Source organism: Argentina anserina, chromosome 2 (genome assembly GCF_933775445.1).
Source record: "Argentina anserina chromosome 2, drPotAnse1.1, whole genome shotgun sequence".
Classification (NCBI taxonomy): Eukaryota; Viridiplantae; Streptophyta; class Magnoliopsida; order Rosales; family Rosaceae; genus Argentina; species Argentina anserina.
In genome coordinates this window covers 14,897,884-14,919,107 of record NC_065873.1, presented here as the reverse complement: position 1 = coordinate 14,919,107, position 21,224 = coordinate 14,897,884, and the positions used below count along the sequence as shown (strand labels likewise).

The window sequence follows — 21,224 nt, the reverse complement described above, 5'->3', positions numbered from 1 at the left end:
GTTTTGTATAATAATCAGTATTAATTAAGCCAAGAGGCCTCATGGAACTGCCATGTCCATCTTTCCATTTTCTGCCCCTACTGAACAATATTAACCTGCATAAAAGAAGGGTAAAAAGGGTGAAATCGCTACAGTGAATATAAAAAGAAAACAGGGAAACATTGTAGGAATTCTGGTGTGGAGAGAAAAAACTGCTAGACACAAACGTGGGGGGTTTAGCACTCATCCCTCTCTCAATTGGAGTTCAACTTCAACCATAGGTTGAGGAGAAATATCCTCCTAATTAGGAGCATGTCAAAACCAAGGAGCGTAGAACTATGTCCACTTTGTCGTCCCCATGAGGTAATTTTACGATTGCAATCTATTTGATTTGGGTAATCTTTTACGATTGCGGCTCCATGAGAAAATTTGCTTCCCCGTATCTGCCATCCCATTAAAATGATGTTCCTCTTTATTATTCTTTTATTTTGTAGTTGGAAAAAAGAAACAGAAAAAGGATTACAAATCTTAATTCATTCACCAAGTAAAACTAATTTACTTTATATGGTACTTCTAATCTGCTATATTCTCTTTTGATTCGTAGTTGGTTGACCATTGATGTTATATCTCATTGGGTTGGTTGAAGATTTTAAGTGACTTCGTGAAATTACAAGAATGCAAGCTTTAATTATCAAGGATGCAACATTATATGGAGCTGATGAAGGATAGGAGTAACTTGAAGAATGAAACATGATTTTAATAGTGCATGAAATTATGAATCATGCGTAACAATTTCATCTATTTAGGTGTCAGTCAAAAACAATTTAGTGCAAGATTAAGCTTCTACTTCCGATAGTCAAATATTATCAACTACGAGGCCAATTGATATCTGTGTTTTTCATGTATTAATTAAGCCCAACTTATAATGCACTTCTGTCGTTTGAAAGACAACACGTGATGAAAGAGGGAAACCAATCCATATATTAATATTTTGTCTAAAAACTCAATAAACGCACGCGCGAACACAGCCCTTCAACAGACGTATCGCGCGTGTATTCAGACCAGTATAATATATATATATATATATGATAAATTCTAGAATTTAATTAAAAATAGCAATTAGAACACATAAAATCTCATCATTATTATAATTAACCAAGTCTATGAATTAAAATCTTAATAAGTTCAAGCAAAATACAAGTTACTACTTTTTAAACATGATAATTTTAACGTTTAAATGACTATTTTACCCAAAAACATATTCAAAACCGTACTCAATGCGTATCCAGTGGGTCAACTTTGCACTACATGATCAAGATACGTTTTTCTGTCAAAGATATGTATATACAGCATATCTGGGCCGTAAATGTATCTGACATGGGTACGATACGGGCATACCATTTTTTTGCCGTATCCATGCTATATAGGTTCGGCCACAACTCGAGTCATGTCTTCAGGATAGACCATGGTTCGCAGACCATCCATTTCATAGTCTCGCGGACCATCGAAATCAAAGCCGAGCTTCCTTGCAGAGAGAGGTAGTGGTACGGCTGGAATTTTGCCCTCATAGCCTTGCTATGTGTTGTCTTGTTGCTGTTGCGCTATGAAATATATGTACGCCTCATCTATGCGGGCATGCTTCAAGATCTGGAAATTCAGAAACAAAACAAGATGCGTCCGCATCTTGGCAGCGCTTGTCTGCTGAAGTGCTTCTAACGGTGTATCAGAGTCCGCTCTATCAGTCAACTTCCATCTAATAGGTGTTACTACCCCCAAAATTTGGTCTTGATTCCCAATCAATTGACCCCATATTTGAGACTTGGAGCTTAGAATTTGGAAACATATATATTATACGGCATAAATGAATTAAGGAAATTTTAAGTGTGAACAAATTTCAACTTAGAATCAGTGAATTGTAGATTTCACCGAATATGAAAATTGACGAGGGACTAGAATCGATGTCAACTTAAGCTGACAGTCGCATATTCCAGGGTGAATGGGGAAAATGCACAATTCCAGTCACTGGCTTAATTTCAGGTACGTGCACCCCGTGCTGTGCTCACTGTCAGGGGCACCTAACAGACCAAAATCGAAACAGAAATTTGTGTTGAAACTAACATGATTACAATCGATTTCAATCCACTCAAGAGACAAAGCAAAGACTTTCTTTTGAACATCCAAATTTCTCTCCACCCTGTAATACAGGTTACAGTTGATCAACATGTGAAGCAATGAAAAAATTCAATGGAAAACAGTTATAATAGAATGACAAAACCCCCATGTACAAAAACTGTGGAACTCATTGACAAACCTACACCCACTGGAATTGTTGAATGATTGGAATCTCTAAACCCTAAAATGAAGAATCATTAATCCAAGACTTGGACGAGGTACTTCTTGCCTTTCTCTAAATACAAGACAACAAGAACAAACAAACCATCAAAGTTTGGAACGCTGCACCCTCCCTGTACACCACATTCTTGCCCCAAACCTGAGCTGCTTCATTATGCCAAGTCTTATGCTTTAACCTAAACTTTTACTGGAAAATTGGGGACCAAAATAATGGTCTTGTAAGAATCACGACCAAAATGTATGGATGGCGAGGAAAACAACATTTTTGATGCAGATACAGATCTCTGACAAGCGCATATAGCAGTGTGAACCATCAGGTACAATACATCAGCTACGAGTACAACTTTATACTTGGTATTTTGACAACTTTTCCTTGACTTTTGGCTCCAAAGCAGACATGCACTGTTCCCATGCTCCATTCACAAGCATCTGCCGGATTACAAATTGTAAAAAAGTACATCAAATTACAATATTGTATTCTGCATCATATCTGTAAGGTTTAACCCAACCTAATAAATGGTAAAGACTACAAAGTGTTTGTAATAACTAATAAGTTTCTAAAAAAGTGATCGTTTATTATAGGATTGAGAATTAGAAGAAAATTGGACAGATATTACAATATAAAACCTATTCTTACTTGCTTATAACCATGCAACACCTGGCAAACTGCATTATGAAGTTCTTCACTCCTTATTTCCTGTTAACATATCATATCAGATACTGAGTTTATCATATAAGGTTAAAAAAATATGAACGTGGCATGAGTCTTACATGCCAACTGGCAATAGCATTGCACATATATACAAGTGAACTCAATGCACCAGACGGATTTGTTCTAACCTGAAAAAGTGGAGAATATCCAAAAGTGAATATACGCACAAAGAATTAACACAGAGGAGAGACAGAGAGAGAGAGGCATACCAACACGCATAGACCTTGGAATGCATCCTCCTTTTCTATATCATCGCGTATCCTGCAGACATAATTTGGCATGTCAAAACAGTTCTGATAAAAGCATGATAGTTTTCAGTCTAAACTCTTAATGAAAAGCAGGTAATTTAAGTCCTGCCAACGTTGAGAGTAAACAGTCAACAATGGGACATGAGATCATAGATCATGGGCGGACCATTTTTCAGTCAGTGAGATAGTATGGTTCTGATAGCATCTACCTATGGACAAAGAAATATTCAATGTACAAGAACATGCCCACTGCAAGAATTTTGTTGTTTCAACTGCCATGCTCCTACAGATTAGGAAAGGAGGTCCCAAGAGATGGTGTAAATCCTTCCAGTAAATCTTTACCTTGAAATCTTTTTGAAGTCCTACTGTTTATACTTGGGACATGAAAATTGAGTGAATGGGTGTGCTTTTAGTATCCAGCTATATTACTAGTTTTACTTAGGGGTGGCAATGGTATAGAAAACCATTCCAACCAATTTGTATACCAACCGTACCAAATATGTTGGTATACCAAATACTTAGTACATGGTATATGGTACAGTATACCGTACCAATATTAAAAATACAGTAGGTAGGTGGTATAGATTTTCCATATACCATGGTATATCGTACCTACCAACTTATATTATATTAAATTATTTAATTAAATATATATATATATATATATCTTTAAATTTCAATTGTAGATTTATTGAAAAATAAATCCAAACCATATATATCTACTAACCTTAATCTAATCTCTCTGAGTTTCTTTCTCAAGTACATTATTTTTCTCGTCTTCAATTTCTTTATTTAATTATGAATGAATCGATTCAATCGAATTCCCAAGTACAAATGCTTAGACCTATCAATAGCACCATCACTGCTTACAACATGTCAACATATATCGCATTTAAACCTATCATTTATTTTTTCAATTGTTTTGAGAATTCATAAGTACTTTAACAGTTTGACTATTTGGACTTTGACTTTCTATTTATGACTTTGTATTTGGTAATTTGGTTGAAATTATATAAGACTTTGGAATTCTATTGTTATTTCACTTATTTATTATTATTTATTTGGGTTGGGCCTTAAAATTTTTGGGCCTTAAATATATTGGTACAAGCCCATTACCAACCGTACCAACCGAGTACCAACCGTACCACTTAATTGGTATACCAACGTTATTGGTTGGTATAAATTGTGGATTTTTCATACCAAATATATATTAGTTGGTATATGGTATTGGAAAATTAAGACTGGTATACCAACCAATCCAGCCCTAGTTTTACTACTACTTCTGCTTTGAACTACTTACTAGTATTACCTACCTAAAACTCTGGTACTAGATTAAATCAGACGAATAGTTCAGTAGTTATCCATTAATTCAAATAAACGTATAAACCTTACATTGACAAAGCAATGCACCATGGTTGCATGAAATGCTCCATATGCGGAGCCACAAGCTCTGGACAAACCCATGCAAGCCTCCCAAGTGTGATGGCACTGTTCTCAATTAGTGACTTGTTGAGTTCCTGCTAAGCATTAACAGATGCAATTAAAAGATAAACCCTCCTCCATTGTACACATAACAATTATACGAGAAAATATATTACCTCTGCATGCTGCAGTATTGGGACTAAGCAAGACATGACTGTTAAAACAATTGGAGAAATTTCTTGATGAACCTGAAATTCAAATTTACTTCAATGATGATATCACAAGCAATCAAAGTAAGTTGATGCCATAATAGGGTTGACACACATGGCAAACCAGCATGATGTACAGACCTATATTGGCACAAAAATAATCAATTTATGCATGTCAGTGTGTGTCGATGAAAGAATACACTCCACAACTTTAAAGCATAGTAGGTCATCTTCTTAATTTGTAAATTTTTTTTTTTTTACTTCTAAGAATAGAAACAGCCTTTTATTGACTAAACATAAACATAGTACAAACAGCCTGCGAATCAGAGAGTCCGCTTAACTAGAGTCCTAACTACAACAGCCTGCGAATCAGCTTCATTAATCCATAACCGAAATACAAAACTAGCAGGCTTATTAAATATTAAAGTCACAAACAATGGATATTGCCTAGACCATAACTGCCCCACTACATAAGATACAAGACATGAGGCCAATAAGTTATCTGTCTGCCTGCTAAAGGATGGGACTATGATGTCAATTAGCAGAGGCCACCACCTCCAATTTGAGAAGACAAGAAAAACCTCGACGGCCCCGACATACATGAACTAGAAGCCACTACACAGACGAAAGACCAAACCTTACCTTCACTGCCAATTCACCAATGGCCCAACATGCATTATTTGCCACTGAAATAGTCTCCTTCAGCTTAGGTGTATTCTGTGCAACACAGTGTCACATAAGACATTACGGTAGAAAGAAATAGTTAGAATTGTCAATAGGTTTCACGTACCAGTTGTTTTGCTGCAGCATCAAGAAATTCCGGCAAACGAGGATGCAAATGGACGGGGCATACCTAATCAAAATCACAAGATAAAAAAATATGCATCAAAAATGATGACAGCGCTCAGTAGCTACCAGTACTCTAACGGTGTAGCCTTGTACCATCTGCTTCTCCTTCTGGTATAAATTCTCAAATAAGTCTAAATTTAAGATATCATTTGGCAAGAAACTTACTCTTGCAAGATCCCCAAGTAAGGCAAAACCACTTTGTCGAACATCTGAAGCATCATCCATGCAACAATTCAAAAGTAGGTCCTTCAAAATGCTTTGTGAAACCTAGAGGACATGTGCAAATGAGAAACTATTGAAAGAAGGAAAAGGAAAAAAAAAACTGGAAACAATTTGCAACCATTAAAGCAAGTTAACAATAGATAATCGACTCAAGCAATAAGAAAGTCAGTATCTAATATCTGATGGCCCACTCGGCTGGTTGCGGGTTCGGTAACTTCCTCTGTTGCTCTTTCATTTAGAGGTTTATACGTTATTTTGGGTTAGCTGTCTATACTTTTTCTAACAGTCCCAAGTACAACAGGCACAAATCTAAAATCTACAGAAAATATACAAATAATTTAAGACCCAGCATGACTGTTATTAAGATGCATATAAACAAGACGTACAGAGATAGCAAATATGGTCGGGTCACTCAAAATAAATGCCAGATATATCGCCGGAAAAATGAAACAAAATATATTACACCATCATGCATGCAAATTTATTATGGATTCTCCAATTGTATCGTGTGTGGGACTTAAAACACAGAAGAAAACAAAAAACATAGAGTTTGCATAAGCTAGAAGTTTCAGAAAATTGCATTCCAGGAATATATCTTTGGAAAAGAAACAACCAAGGTGCAGAACTATCAATATGAACTAGTCTATTTAATAAGTATTTCAGGAGAAATTTGGAGAAAGAAGATTACCAAACTTTCTATCCCACTACCAAGACCCTCTGCAAGTCCGGAAAGCAGATCAAGAGAGCATACAATAAATTCTTTATCATACTGGACTCCTGAGGAGACTGGATCAACCTGCAAAAGTAGAGCAACATTTTAAATGAATTTGATAGTTTAAACATATTTTAAAAATTAATAACTTCATGTACGAAAATATCAGCGGCAGTAGTTTTGCTCCGAGAGATTTCCGGTCCATCTTCTAGAAGTGGGGTATAGTGGACTTGAGAACACAATGAGGCATTGCAATCATATTGCTAAGCTTACTAAATGAAATAAGCTGTTGCAATATATTATCAATAACCTGATCAAAGTAGCACTGACTACTAACATAATATTTACTGATCTTTGATGGTCACATAAGTGACATAACATGCATGATACAATAACTGAGAATCAATTACACATATTTCTACTTCCAATTGATATAAAATAAGACATGACTAACCAACTCTCTGGACATGCAAGAAATATAGAGGAAATGACTTAATCAATATCTCTCCCACTAACTGACCTACCTTTGCAACTTGTTGGGACTGTATGATGCTTATGCACCTCTGAAACACCGGCTCCGCATATGGAGAGAATCCAGTACCCAGTGCCTGAATATAAATGAGTACATAAGTTACTACTGCATATTCTTAGTAAGTAAACGTGATTTAAGGCTTCACCTATTAAAGTAGAGCTTATCACAGTAAAAGAACACCACAAAGATCTCACGCAACACAGTCATCTTAGTATATTATTGGCATATGATTCATTACAAGCACAAAGGAGATTAGGAAAAGCAACAATTAACTGCACTTCAGTTACCCTGTATGAACACAATTTCCGTAGCAACTAGAGCATTTTTCTTCTTTTCTATGAAATTTTAATGAGCAATCAATCATGTACAAGCGCTCTTAATTAACTATTGACTGCTAAAATTGGCATTTCAATTTGGTTGCCTCTATTATGCTTAGTGCCAGCATCTAGATATAAGATTATTTAATCGCTACATCAGGGATACATTTTAGTGCACCGACGATGGAAAACAGAGATTTACCTGCGAAATAGAAGTGAAGCACTCAAGCAACGGAAACAGATCTTTATCTGAATTTGCAAGTTGTTGCCACTTTTCAAGTAATGGTGGCATCAGAATTTTAAGACAATCAGGCTGCATAGCAACAAAATAGTACATTAGCAATTGGCACATATTGCTCTTCTAGTGCTGACTTTGACACAAAGTACGAACCAAATTTTAAAAACAAATTATACAATATAAAGCTTAATGTAAGCATAAGTGAAAAGAGCTCGAGATAAAAAGACATACGTGATTCAACTCCACACCAACAGCATCTGCTAGAGTTCCAATGGCGTCGTATACAATTCTTAGATTCCGCCTCTGAATTGCAATACAGAAATATTAAGTAAAATTGTTCTTAAGTTTTCATCTGACAAAAAATTAGGAATAACACAGAATAAGATGAATCCCTGGAACAAACCTGGTATTTCCCAAAAGCACACATAACATGCTGTAAAATAGTTTCCAGGTGTGGCACCAATGCATCACCTGCCTCCTGCAGTTTAAAAAGGAGAATTACTTGGAATCATATATACATACATGTGTCTGTGTATATATGTATTACTTGAACTATATTCAACGAAAGAACTGGACTGAATACGAACCTCTTCAAGAGTCGCAAAAGCTGAGCAAGCAGCCTCTTGTACGCGCTTGTTATTATCTATTATTCTTCTTAAGATACCCTCGAGAACCTTTTCAAACCGCTCATAACCTTGTTGATGTTGAACACTCTTGGATAAAAAAAGGCAAGTGTCAATCCTAAATCCATTACAAAGCCAATGAATTGTTGGCATGAGTAGCACAAATATGTGTGATTCGGTTTTAAAAAGCAAATAAAAGACAAGCCCAAAACTATTTGATTCATTACAATTTACATTGACGAAGTAAGATATTTCAGTAATTTGCAAATAAAATCTCATTATGAACAAACCTGGTATAAAAAACCAGCCCAAAACTTTTAGTTTCTTTTCAGTTTAGGAGTTTAATTTTTACGTTATTAGGTCTTTTGTGTTTAAGTTTCTGAAATTTACGAGCCCTAATGAGTATTTAAAGATAGCTGGTGTCAGTTATAAACTTTGGTATAAATAATGAAGTGCTGTTTGGCTGAGGCATGTTATGTTGAATAAGAATAATCAGATTTTCTGAGTTTTCTTGTGAAGGGATTGGTGCGAAGCCTAAACTAGGTGTGAAGCCTAAACTAGGGTGTGAAGCCTAAACTAAGGGTAAGAAACCTGGAAGAGATTCCTATTATCCAAGTGTTCTGTGTGTGTTTTAGGCTTTTAGCTCTAAGATTAAGAGTTTGTTGATCCTGGTTCCAAGCAGCTGCTGTGCTGTGTCACCAGATAATGCAGACTAAATACCCTCATATGTAATCTAAAAGAAAGAAGATAGAAAGACAGAAACATAGATCATTTAATTTTTCTAAGAAAGACAAAACAGATGAAACCGCAAACATATAAATTATTAGAATAAAGTAAAGATTAAAGAATTTAACTATACCTCAACAATGAACTTGCTGAAACGTGACAGTGTCCAGCAAGATATACTCCTTATAAGTGGAAACTTATCGTCTAAAAGTGGAATAAGATACGCAATGATCTGCAGTGCAAATCATCATGTTGTACAGTTATAACGCATATCTAAAAGTACATAGACATATACACATGCAACAACAACAACAACAACAACAACAACAACAACGTATTCCATGATCTCAACATAAACTTACTAACGTGTCAAAATTAAGATTACTTGGGGAGCAAAAATAGGACTAGGTATATATCAATAGCCAACAAAGACAAGAAAAGAAGAACATAAAGCGAAAACTGTAGATGGGCTTGTCTCCTTGAAAAACAAATGGCACAAGGAAATCAAAAACGCATTAATAACCAAAATACATGAGAACCACTCGAGTATATTTAGCATCATTATACAAGTTGTAGTATCTTTCCGAGATTGATTGAACAAGGTGTTGCAGGATTACCTCATTCAAATGAGGATAAAGACCAACAATGCAACCTTCAGCTACTGCACCAAGAGCCAATACAGCAGCTTCCCTTTCTTTCCATGTTTCATCTTTACTGTTGGACAACTTGGCCTGCAAAATTGTAAACTTTAACAGACTGATTTGCAGAGTAATCAATATTATATGCTTTAAGCCACCTCTTGCTCAATAATTAGGAAATAGATCTTACTATTAGTCACGACTTAAATCAGGATCATACAGTTCTAATAAGTAATAACTAACTAACCGTTTTACCTCCAGTACACAATTAGACTAGACCCACAAATTTACGGACTATGCATTTCACATACATCTTGGTTCATAATTTCAAGCTACCCAAAAAAGATAATTACTGACCATGCATAATAGATAATCAAAAAATAAACCCAAAAATACTATGCAGACCAAATAAGCAACTTTCTCAGGTGAACCAAGTCTACCTTACTACTCTAAAACTTTATACGTCAACCAAATCTTTACAATTTGAAATAGTGAACGAGGGAACTTGATTCAATGGCTACTAACCTGAACAAAGGCCATCAGTGTTGGGAGAATCTCATCCCCAAATACATTTGACAGGATATCGACTGCCGCTGCACTGCATTTCCGTAAATTCCAGACATTGACAATATCATCGTCCTGTCATTATCACAAATCATGTCATTTTAAAAGATGGTAACTTTTTTATTAAAAACCAGAAACGTTATGACACGTGAAATTACATCTTCTTCCGCACCATCCGATCCATGAAACCGTGATGAATGAAAACGAGGTTTAATGTCCTGCAATGCGAAATATCAACCTTCTAGGTTATATTCAAGAACGGGCAGAAAAAAAAAACAAACACAAAAAATTCAAAAATCAACTGCAAAAACAATCTGGTTGAACCTGATCACGGTCTGGGACAGAACCATCCTCCTGAAAAAAGAAAAGAAAAATGCCGATTAAGTAATCAACTATAACTACTGTCCACTCACAATCCCCAAATTCATAGAGTAAAGATTACCTCGGCATCAACAAGGGACTCATCATCGTCAGCGTAAGCCATGTTGGACAACAAAATCTACAGAAGTGGTAAAAGATGTTGAAAATACAATTCATGAATGTAAAGTAATTGTCTCAACAGAAAGGAAAAGAAAATATACAGTAAACAATAACCCTACCGGAATTAGACGGGGCAAAAACTCTCTCAAGATCTCAGGCGGTAACTGAGCCTCACAATATGCAGACCTTTGTCCAAATACAGAATATTAGATGAGAATAACATACAAAACACATTTCAGTAGAAATGGAAACAAGAAAATGTATCTCCATGTATGAGAAGTGAGAATTAAGAAAAGCACTAGCATCGATGACTTTCTTAGGTGAGCAACGGATTTTATTTGAAAGTTAGCCATTTGATGATCCTGTTATGCACACTGGGATTATAATTTGCAGATTTGAAGGACATATGGGTATGTGACTCTCAAAAGCAATGCTAAATTTAACACCATGACTGGGGAAAATGCAGGACTTTGACTTTTGAATTACAACATCTGAAACAATTACAGTATGAACCACAACTAACATTGCTTGGTGGCAAGGGCTTGTATTTAACCCGGCATCAGATAATCACTCATTTAACACTCACAATTCGAAGTCTAACCCTAATGATGCATAAGCTAATGTGAGACATTCAATTCAGACGAGCAGTTCACTACAAATACCAGAATTCACAGGCTTCAAGGGTGACTTCTTCATCATCGTCGTTGTTGACTTGCAACATGTATTCAATTAAGTTCCTCAAATGTGGCTGCAGCACATGGTAAAGTCAATATGATGACAAGACAAGAAGGAATAATTGAGTACATGGTAATGTCATCAATTTGTCAAACAAACATGTGGACAAGATCGCAGACGGGAATACAAAGTACTCCGAAAACATGTCGATACCTCAAATGGGTAGCATGCACTGAGACTTATATTGAAAACACATTGAGAAAGACTAGTGTTAAGGTGCAAAATATGACCTCTAAGAAAGCTGGACGAACTTCAATCAGCTGAACAAATGCTGCACTGACCTGTTCAACAAAGAGATTATTAGTACCAAATCCTGGAATATGAATCTAACATACAAAGGTCCGGCATATATGAGTTTTCTTCATGATCGCAACACTGACTACGATGGATAACTTGTCCAACTTGTCTATAACCTTCCTTTTAAACTCTTTCTTTGAAAATAAAATAAAAGCATCTGCAGATCTACTCACTGCCTCTACAATGTAAAAGTTACAAGAATAATAAAAGATCAAACTCATTCAATTTTAAAAGTAACATTATCTATCTAACCAATAGAAAGAAAAAGCTCAAAATAAGCAAAAAAATTATCCACTGGTTATGGACAACCACATAGGTCATGGTCATGATTGTTTATACTATAATATACACTTTTCAATACTCAAGATGATGAGGCGTTCACAAAATAATCTGCTACAACAATCAAACTCAATTTTTTAGGCTTCTGAAGCAATGAAATTCCATTGATGAAAATAGCATGCAACAGAAATCTACATGGGAACAGAGTTGGAGGAAGAATCTTATAGTCAAAATCTAAATATTCAAATTTTCTTACAAAAAAAAAATGAGGAGAAAGATAAATTAAGGAGCACAAGGCACCAGACAGCAACATAACTCAGAAAACCCACCTGAAAACAAAAAAGGAAACTACCGAAAATATTCTAGAACAGAGCCACAAACAAAGAAACTATAGTATAGCAGCCAATGCAGCGAAAAACAAAAGGCAATATGCGAGATCTCAAGAAAATGAAGCAGTAAGATGCAAATCTTGTTACCCTTAGTCTAGATTAGAGAAAAAAATGATAAGATACTCACCAATTTCCTAACTTCTGAAGATGTGTCATTAGCAAGGACAAACAACCCCTGGAGATATTGATCCATAGATGCATATAAAGCCTACAATCAAAGAGCACACCAAAATAACTGTTACTAGACCCAATCATCAGCATAAGGTCCAACCTTACTCCATCAATAGGTTAATCAGACTGCCTACCGCCGGCATCAACATAATGTATTGATTTACAGAACCCAGAGAAAGCTTTCTGAGGGATGCATGTGGTGACTGGAAAAGCTGTGTAAACGGAACCATGGCAAAGAGAAAAGAAAACCAGAAGAGTTCAGTGTTCTGTAATCAATCAACATATAAAACCAATGTGTTCAAACTTAGTTATCTTATTTTTACCTTAAGCAATCTTGGAAGGAATATGTTGATGGGACGTTCAGGCAACCCAGGTACATCTGAATCAAGCACCTGAGGTACATCCTCACAAACCTGGGTTGAGTCACAAGTTAGTATCAGAAGAATTCTACGGTTTTGATAAGTGCCACTAGTACTAAGAGGTACAGTTAAAACTTGTACTTGCCACAATATCTGCCATCTGTTAATAATTAGCTTTCTTTTACCAGGAGAAAAAATATGTTGGATCTCACTAAGTAACTTCGGACTTTACTATCATTTTTTCTTATGGATGAAGTACCATAATGTTAAATCTATGATATGTAGCTTGTGCAATATGTGATATTTCCATATCTAGCTAGCCATTTGTAACAGCAAGTTTCTCATGGACAACCCCTTGAGTTTTGAGGTCGCCAAGGTCCATTGTGCATGCTTAGTTCTGAATAAGATCAAAACCTCTCCACATTATCAAATTAGTCCGAGAAGACCACCTAACTTTCCTTCGGTAGAATTCAATACAGTGATACCAAAATAATATTAAAGCCTTAAAGGCCTACATTAACACCTTTTTAGGCAACTTGATTTGGATAAAGAATAGAGTAAAATAATGGTTGAAAATATGCACCTTTTAGTGTACCACAAACAAGCTACTCTCAGTATAATTACTGAAAGGATTATTTATGACGCATATTCTGGAAATGAGGTTCTCTAAGGAAATACCACAAATTCATAAGAAATATAAAATTAATAGAACTGTAGAATGTGTTGTAACCTCGTTTCAGTTAAAAGCAGTGTCCTGTTGTTTCAAGTATAAGACCGTTTTGACGGCAAAATTATTTTTAAAAATGATGCATCATAACACACATCTTACTAATAAGCTCCCGACTAAATGTATGATAAATTTCAACCACAACTCTTGACACTAATCAATTCAGAAGCTCGCCTAAATCACAGCAAATGCAAGCATACACTGAAAAGATAAAGGTAACCAGTTAACTCCAAAAGTCAGTGTGTACCTTGGATAATGCATCCATAGCACCTTCCATGTGATTCACATCATTACTGTCCAAACAAGCCACAAGAGCTTCCAGTAACTCGGGCCACCCCAAAACTCCCCCAAGCTGCACTACAACACTTATAATAGTGCCTACAGTGGACCTGATGTGCCTATCCCCCGCTCCCAAGCACGGCAGCAATTCCGACTTTATGTACCGCTGATAAGCAGCATCCATGTTGCTATAAGCATTTCTAAGATTATTCTTCAACAGCAGCCCCGCCGCTTGTCGAATCTCCACCGATGTCCCCTGTCCACACAAAAAAAACAGTCCACACACCAAATTGATGCTCAATCCAACACTACACTTTAGCTAAAACACTCGATCCTAGTCAATCCTACTTCATCATCATCAACAAGTAGAACCGAAATTCTCAGGTAATAATCGAGTCGTCAACAGTAATGAATCGGTGAGTGAAACCCTAGTGAAGCGAATTGGAGCTGTAAAATGATGAATTGGAGAGAGGAAACCCTAGGAGAGAAGGAGTACCTGAGCGCGAGTGAGAATGAAGACGAGGTAGTTGTGGAACTCGGGGTTCTGAGAGTAGGCTTGGAGCTGGTGCCAAATCTGAGACTTGTCCGCCGAGGACGACGGCGATATCTGCTGCTCCAGCAGCCCGCAGATCGCCTTCAGCCCCTCCTCCTGTGGCTGCCACGTGGCATTCGCCGCCATAGAGATAGTGACAGAGTTGGTGGTGCTGCGGCAGCGCGAGGTTCGGGTTTAGAGAGAGAGAGCGAGGATGATTTAGGACAGCTTTTGTTCTGCTAAAAGGGTTTTGGGGGCTGGAGAAGAAGCGAAGAGGGACGATTTATTTCTGTTTTTAAATTTACATTTCGATCTCAAATCACTGTGCTGGTTATCGCTAAGCATATGATTAACCGGCGTGGTTAATTATTTTACCACACTCGTGTTCTCTTTGTTCGACTTGTGATTGGTTGGGTTTGATTTTGGCACTTTTTAAACTCGAGAGTGGAGAACAAAGACCACAATGATCCTTAATTTGTTCCGCTTCGACCCGTGGTCGGCCCAGTTAAATTCAAACACACTTTTAATCTCGATAAGAAAGACATGATAAAAGTGTTTGAGGGTAGGTCCTTGTCCTGGTTACTTGTTATCAAACGAAGCTTTCCATTAACGTGATTACGAATATGTAATTAACGTGATCAGATGTTAGAATAAAATCTTTGTTGCGTCAATATTATTCCTATTATGGTCAGAGGCGGATCCAAGATCCGAAAATAGGATAGGTTATATTTATGTGTGTTATTCTGAGCCAAGCACAATTTTTTTTGTAAAATTAATTATATATATATATATATAGTGCATGAGAAGGAGATAAAAATATGCTAGTTCAACATATGATTAATGACTAGAATTGTCATTGAACCGTTTTCAATTATTTTTTAGTATAAAATAGACATATATTGATCAAATAAGATAGATAAAAGAACACACAACAAAATGGAAGAAAACAAATTGAAAAAATAAAATAAAAAATGGAAGAAAACAAATTGAAAAAAATAAAATAAAAATTAGAGAACATGAGACTCGGACCAAGGAGAAATGAGTTGGGAGTTGATTCTTTAGCCAACTCAAGTGACCTAGCCTTGAAGATTCTTTACACATATAAAATCTAACTTCATATAATAGTTTTTGTCTAGGCTACAGCCCAAGTGGCCCCTTAAATAGATCCGGCCAATGATTATAGTGTCATTGTCTTTTGTGGTCGTATTTGGAGGTGCGATTAAAACCTCTCGTACTAGCCATATGATTTCGTATTCTATTGTCAATTCCAAACCGATCCGATAACACAACTCGAAATATGTATGAAATAAAGCGGGCTGAACCCGCACAATAAAAAAGTGGGTCAGTGGCGGATCAACCTGTTATGACTCATTTAATAAACTGGTCAACGACGAATTAACATGCTAACACAAAATGAACACGCATGACAAGTTTAATAAAAGGGTCAAAGTATATAAAGATTTAGTAAGTCTTTTCTCATTTTGAACTAGAATTTTAGGTAATACATTGAATTTTTTTGTTGATTCTTGCTTTAGTTTGTTATCTTATCTAAAAACGACAAGATATATATTTATTAAATGGGTTAAACGGGTAACCCGTTAAATAAAAGGGTTTCCTATGAAAAAAAGTCACATTTAATACATGTATTTATAAAAAAAATCAAGTAAGATTTGAAAATTAAAAAAAATCATTTTTTTAAATACTTAAACCATTGCCCATAGATTTTACAAAAATTACAATATGTCACTGTTATAATTAGAAATTAAATAGTCAACCCTGATCTCCCCCCTCACGACCAAATCATCACTCCGGCCACCCGATTCGACTCCGGCTCCACTTGCTCGCTACCTCGCTGCCTCCACCCCGCCAACTGATCTCTCTCTCTCTCTCTCTCTCTCTCTCTCTCTCTCTCTCTCTCTCTCTCTCTCTCTCTCTCTCCACCCTACTATGGGTTGACCACGAACGAACTAGTGAGGCCACAACCCAGATCACCTTCGACTCCTTCAGCCCATATGCGCGCTCGACGAGATCACAACAGTAGGTCTGCAGCGCTGACTCAGACTTGGTCACCATGGTAGTCATCAGATCTCCAAAGCCACGCGCCGGTAGTAGAGGAGATTCTCCATATTGGATTCGATCGTCGTGGGTTTGGGTTGAGCAAGGTAAAGGTGGCGCTGCCGCGTTGGTCCTTCGCCTATGGCTTTTTGGCGACAGTGCGTATTCGTCGGAGGCGGCGCTGGGAGGGTCCAGTGAAAGATTGAAGACGACATTGGTGTTCTAGGTAGTTTCCTGGGTGTCCAGAGTAGTTTTCTGGGTTTATGATAGGCTAAATTGTGCAATTGGCATAGTAGTTTCTTCTTCTTCTTCACAACATAGTCACATAAAACAATGTAACAGTGGGTGTGACAGGAGGTGTAACAGGTTGTGTAACTGCGGGTGTGACAGGAGGTGTGACTACGAGTGTGACAATTAATGTGACAGTGGTTGTGATAGGTAGTGTGACATGAAGTGTGACATCGGGTGTGACATGTAGTGTGACATCGGGTGTGACAATTAATGTGGCAGTGGTTCTGACAGCGGTTCTAACAGGTAGTGTGACAAGATGTGTGACAGTTAGTGTGACATGTAATGTGACATCGGATGTGTCATGCCGAGAGAAAATGTCTAAATATGCGAAAATGAAGTTAAAATTCAAAGGAGATTGATATGAGTATGCTCAGAATGAAGAGAAAAACTAGAATTGGGGAGCCTTGAGCTCCGATTTCGTTAAAATAGCTTGGAGCACCACCATGGACGACGACAGCTCCTTGCGAGGGTGGCTGCGCCTTGTACGGTGGTCAATTCGGAATGGGTATGATATCAAATAAAAAATGAGAGAGAGATCTTTCCAATTGTACCAGCCACGCTCAAATTCATCGTCAAACGGCAAAATTATGGTCAGAATTCGAAGAAAAATGAAAAAGAAGAAGATGAAGAAGAATAGTTAGAAAAATGGTCAAATTGTCCGAAAAAATGTTTTAAAAGTGACTATTTTCTAATTTTGTTCTAAACTTATTGATTTTTTTTTAAATTTTTAATCACTTGAGATGACATTTTTATAATTGGAAAATAAATTATGACTTTTTTTAATTTATTTTGGAAAACAATATTATTTTATAATTTACCCTTTAATAAATATGTTAGACTTGAGTTTAAATTTTTAACATGATTATTAAATGAGTTAAATTTAAATTTATATTTTATGACACACGAAACACTTCAACCCGACAAGAACCCGACCCATTGAAAGCCCTAATTCTAATAGTTCCATATGATTTCGTATTCTAACAGTTCATTTCACTTGGGGGGGGGGGTTGAGAAATGAGAAAGTAACACTCCATCGAAGTACAGGTAAAACCTGCCGGAGCAGATCACACGCTTCATTCCGTGAGGTCGTGAAACTGAGAAGAGTTGACTCCATACGTACCAAGTACCAATAATTTGAGCTCCCAACAAATCTTTACATGCCGGTTTAGCTGGCAATGGGACCAAGAAACAGAGGATTAAAGGTGGAACAAGAAAAGGAAATCTCATAAAACTGTTGTTGAATAATGAATACAATTAGAACCCTAAATTGATGAGATGCAAATCGAGGGATTTAAGAGGAGGTCACCTTCCCCGGTACAATTGGTAATGGTCAATAAAGTTTCTTTCGTATATATGAAAATGTAAAGCACAATCACCAATACATAGGAAGTGATTACTGAAGTGTAGTGGGCTATTCAACACTGTTAACACCAAGAGTTCTCTCTTCACGCTATCTTCAGGTAGTTGAGAGAGAAACTTCACAACTTCACATCAGTTTACTGTATATCCAAGAACAACCCGATATCAGCCGGGGACATAAGATTCTCTGCTGATGCAAGTTCAAATAAACAACAGATTCAATTAAGAAAATCTGAGTCCAAAAACCCTATCAAGGAAAGGTTTGCTTTCACAAAACCCAAATAACAAACACCAAAGGAAACAGCTCTGGCTCCAACCACATGGGATTCTACAGAATTCTCTAGCCATGTGACCTGTTGATCACACCTTAGGCAAAAGTATATTGATACATAACTGGAATGTGCTTGCATACACTTTCAAAAGGCATTTAGAAAGCAATCCTTATTGTTCAGAAAGTACAGGACAAAGGTGTAAACTGGCATGGATTTAAAAGCCAAAATTGAGATGCAAGAGGTATGGCTCTTGCTTACCTATACACCGAAACCACTGAGATCATGGACATTGCATTTGAGATATCAACCATCCTTTCATGCTCCTGAAGTTCTGAATATCACTTTTGCTTCTGGGCAGCCTAAAGGACACAAAAATAAATAAACAAAATATTAGAACTCATCGAATAGAAACTGGGCAGTAAGAGATATCATTGTGGCCGGTATAAAGTTTCATATAACTTTCTTTTTTCCAAGAAAAATTGATATATACTGCTTATAAATCAAAATTGGGGGAAAATGGTGGGACACAACTACTGCATGCAAGTTTATGCTGTATAATATCTTGTAAATCTGATTGGTAATATCTATCTGCTTTAAGAAGACAAGTAAAATGTGTAACAGAAACATCTAGCTTGGGTTCTAAAACAAATAATTAATCTCATATAAGACTAACAAGTAATTGAATAACATGTATGAAGTCTAATCATGCTAATTGCAATCTATAGATGTACTGGGATAAATAATGGATTAAAGTCAAACCTGTGCAAGTTTCTTCAAAACAGCATCCTCAAATGATTGATACCCAGAGCCAACCAAATTATTAAGGCGATCAGGTACACCAGATTTCTGGGTAGGTGGAGCCACTGGCGCAGCAACTGGTTGAAGAGGTTTAACCAACAATGGATTAGACATGTTACCAGTCATAGTTCTTGTTGAGGCAACCTACAAATAGTAACACAAACAAAATGTTAGTACAGTGTTCGAAAAATAGATTCAAACTGAGAACCATGAAAACTTACAGTTTATGCTATACTTACAGCTGCATCTTTAGTTGCCATTACTACCAGTGCTGAGCCTTTCTTCTTAGACTTGATGAGAACATCTTCCACCTCACCAAACCTGGAGAACAAGTTTTTCAACCTCTCTGCGGTATAATCTTCACCAACCTTTTCCCATGTAACTTTAAGCACCCTTTCCTTATCCAGCCCTTGCTCAGTACTACCGGCACCCTCCTTCCCAACTCTCCCATTTTCAGGTTTTGGAACTGAAGCAGTATGCGCCCCTTTATTCGCTTTCATCGCACGTATTCTCGCAACCTCTTCTGCAAGTTTCCTAGAAATTCTCTCCTCTTCTTCTCTATCTTTGGCAGATTGATCTGGAGCAAAGGCAGCTCGTTCTCTTGCTTCAAGATCAGAGACCATCCTCTGTCGCTTAGCATCGCGTTCTAAATGGCGGCGTTGCTGCTGTCTCTTAACTTTAAGCAACTCGTCAAACAATTTCCTAGCCTTTTCATCTTTGAGTATCTCATATGACGATTTGAGCTTCAGAAATTTGGCTGGGGCATCAGGATCAGGATTCTTGTCAGGGTGCAACTTCAAAGCCTTTTTTCTGTATGCATTAGTAATATCTTTCTCTGTAAACTTAGCGCCTTCCTCTCCAGATGGCAAACCAAGGACCTCATAATGATCTTCACTTGTATCCATTTGTTATGCTTACAAATTTACAGGTGCTGTCAAAGTGACAAGAATTAGAGTCCGTAATGTTGACCAACATTCGAAGAAAATCACAGCAAGTGAAAACGTATGCAAAAAGGAAACTATCAATCCAGAGTTACGAAATCAAAATTTCCAAAATCTACATAAACAAGACCAGTACAAAACTTAACGCTCGAATACTTGGTCATAATGTACATCTTAGTCAATGTAACCTACTATGCTGATGATCTATTCCAATTATCAATCAGAGCACACATAACCAGCAGCTTGTCGATATGGAAACTTTGTAACTTAATCAAAAGAAAACTTTAAAACATGATTTTACTTAATATCAATTCAAATCAAAGTAAATTTGCATATAATGAAATTTCACCTCAAACCAGAAAATTTAACAGATCAAAAGCAAAGACTGCACAACTATGAACTCACACCCTCATCAACCGTCCAAAATTTCACCACAAAATCATTGAAAAGTTACCACCAATTCTAAAACAGTACCAAGAGCAATCCAATACTCAAAATCAAAACCCTAGATGACACGAACTCAAAAAACCTTACAAACTCCCAAGTCAAAAATCACGGAGTATTGGATTGGTTAATCTAACCTGAAGAAGAAGAAGAAGAAGAAGCTTGAAGACTCGGCACAACTACACCAGATCGAAGCTCGAATCAAATTGGGGAAGTCGAAGCTGTCTCTCTTGTCTCTGCTTTTCCTCTGCTTCTTCTTCGTTTTACTTCATCGAATTAGCGGGTTAATTTCCGCAAAAGCGGGTCAAGAGGGTCGAAACCGGGCCGGTCCTATTAAAATTCGATATCCACCGTTGCTTGAATCTAACGGCTATTAATCCCAATCCCCACCTGCACCGTATATAACATTGTCGCAGCAGATCAGTCGCCCGGGTTTTCTTCTTCCTTGGATGAGGATTCAGAGTTTCTCTGCT

At 36.9% G+C, this 21,224-nt stretch overlaps 2 protein-coding genes across 4 annotated transcripts; both read right to left on the bottom strand.

The window, feature by feature from the left end:
- Window positions 1–2,127: 2,127 nt before the first annotated feature.
- LOC126782723 (transportin-1) lies at window positions 2,128–14,845 on the bottom strand. Its single transcript, XM_050508026.1, has 29 exons — window positions 14,556–14,845; window positions 14,028–14,315; window positions 13,018–13,107; window positions 12,829–12,906; window positions 12,651–12,731; window positions 11,789–11,839; window positions 11,486–11,571; window positions 10,943–11,009; window positions 10,786–10,842; window positions 10,668–10,697; window positions 10,502–10,561; window positions 10,305–10,418; window positions 9,759–9,872; window positions 9,275–9,373; window positions 8,380–8,505; window positions 8,196–8,270; window positions 8,024–8,095; window positions 7,757–7,867; window positions 7,230–7,313; window positions 6,682–6,789; window positions 5,937–6,038; window positions 5,713–5,775; window positions 5,565–5,639; window positions 4,890–4,961; window positions 4,684–4,808; window positions 3,253–3,304; window positions 3,103–3,171; window positions 2,969–3,028; window positions 2,128–2,760 (listed from the first exon to the last, which is right to left on the bottom strand). Exons 1-29 carry the CDS (start codon window positions 14,736–14,738, stop codon window positions 2,677–2,679), a joined length of 2,676 nt encoding a protein of 891 aa, XP_050363983.1. The 5' UTR covers window positions 14,739–14,845; the 3' UTR covers window positions 2,128–2,676.
- Window positions 14,846–18,181: 3,336 nt separating this feature from the next.
- LOC126783356 (uncharacterized) lies at window positions 18,182–21,024 on the bottom strand. 3 transcript variants are annotated; one of them, XR_007670863.1, is made up of 5 exons: window positions 20,889–21,024; window positions 19,606–20,297; window positions 19,328–19,510; window positions 18,827–18,927; window positions 18,182–18,436 (listed from the first exon to the last, which is right to left on the bottom strand). XR_007670863.1 is itself a non-coding variant. In XM_050508813.1 (4 exons), exons 2-4 carry the CDS (start codon window positions 20,269–20,271, stop codon window positions 18,907–18,909), a joined length of 870 nt encoding a protein of 289 aa, XP_050364770.1. In that variant the 5' UTR covers window positions 20,272–20,297; window positions 20,889–21,024; the 3' UTR covers window positions 18,633–18,906. The 3 variants fall into 3 exon arrangements, 1 of the variants encoding a protein (XP_050364770.1); XR_007670864.1 differs by lacking the exon at window positions 18,182–18,436 and adding an exon at window positions 18,462–18,483; XM_050508813.1 differs by lacking the exon at window positions 18,182–18,436 and having other exon boundaries at window positions 18,633–18,927.
- Between the last annotated feature and the right edge of the window lie 200 nt (window positions 21,025–21,224).

Bases quoted from the DNA above. Each gene is read 5' to 3' on its own strand.
- LOC126783356 (XM_050508813.1), bottom strand. From the start codon at position 20,271: ATGGATACAAGTGAAGATCATTATGAGGTCCTTGGTTTGCCATCTGGA. The intron at 19,511-19,605 runs GTAAGTATAGCA...TACTATTTGTAG, and splicing joins TGGCAACTAAAGATGCAGCT to GTTGCCTCAACAAGAACTAT. The intron at 18,928-19,327 runs GTTTGACTTTAA...TGTGTCCTTTAG, and splicing joins TTTTGAAGAAACTTGCACAG to GCTGCCCAGAAGCAAAAGTG.
- LOC126782723 (XM_050508026.1), bottom strand. From the start codon at position 14,738: ATGGCGGCGAATGCCACGTGGCAGCCACAGGAGGAGGGGCTGAAGGCG. The intron at 12,732-12,828 runs GTAGGCAGTCTG...CTTTGATTGTAG, and splicing joins ACATTATGTTGATGCCGGCG to GCTTTATATGCATCTATGGA. The intron at 2,761-2,968 runs GTAAGAATAGGT...GTAATCCGGCAG, and splicing joins TGTTGCATGGTTATAAGCAA to ATGCTTGTGAATGGAGCATG.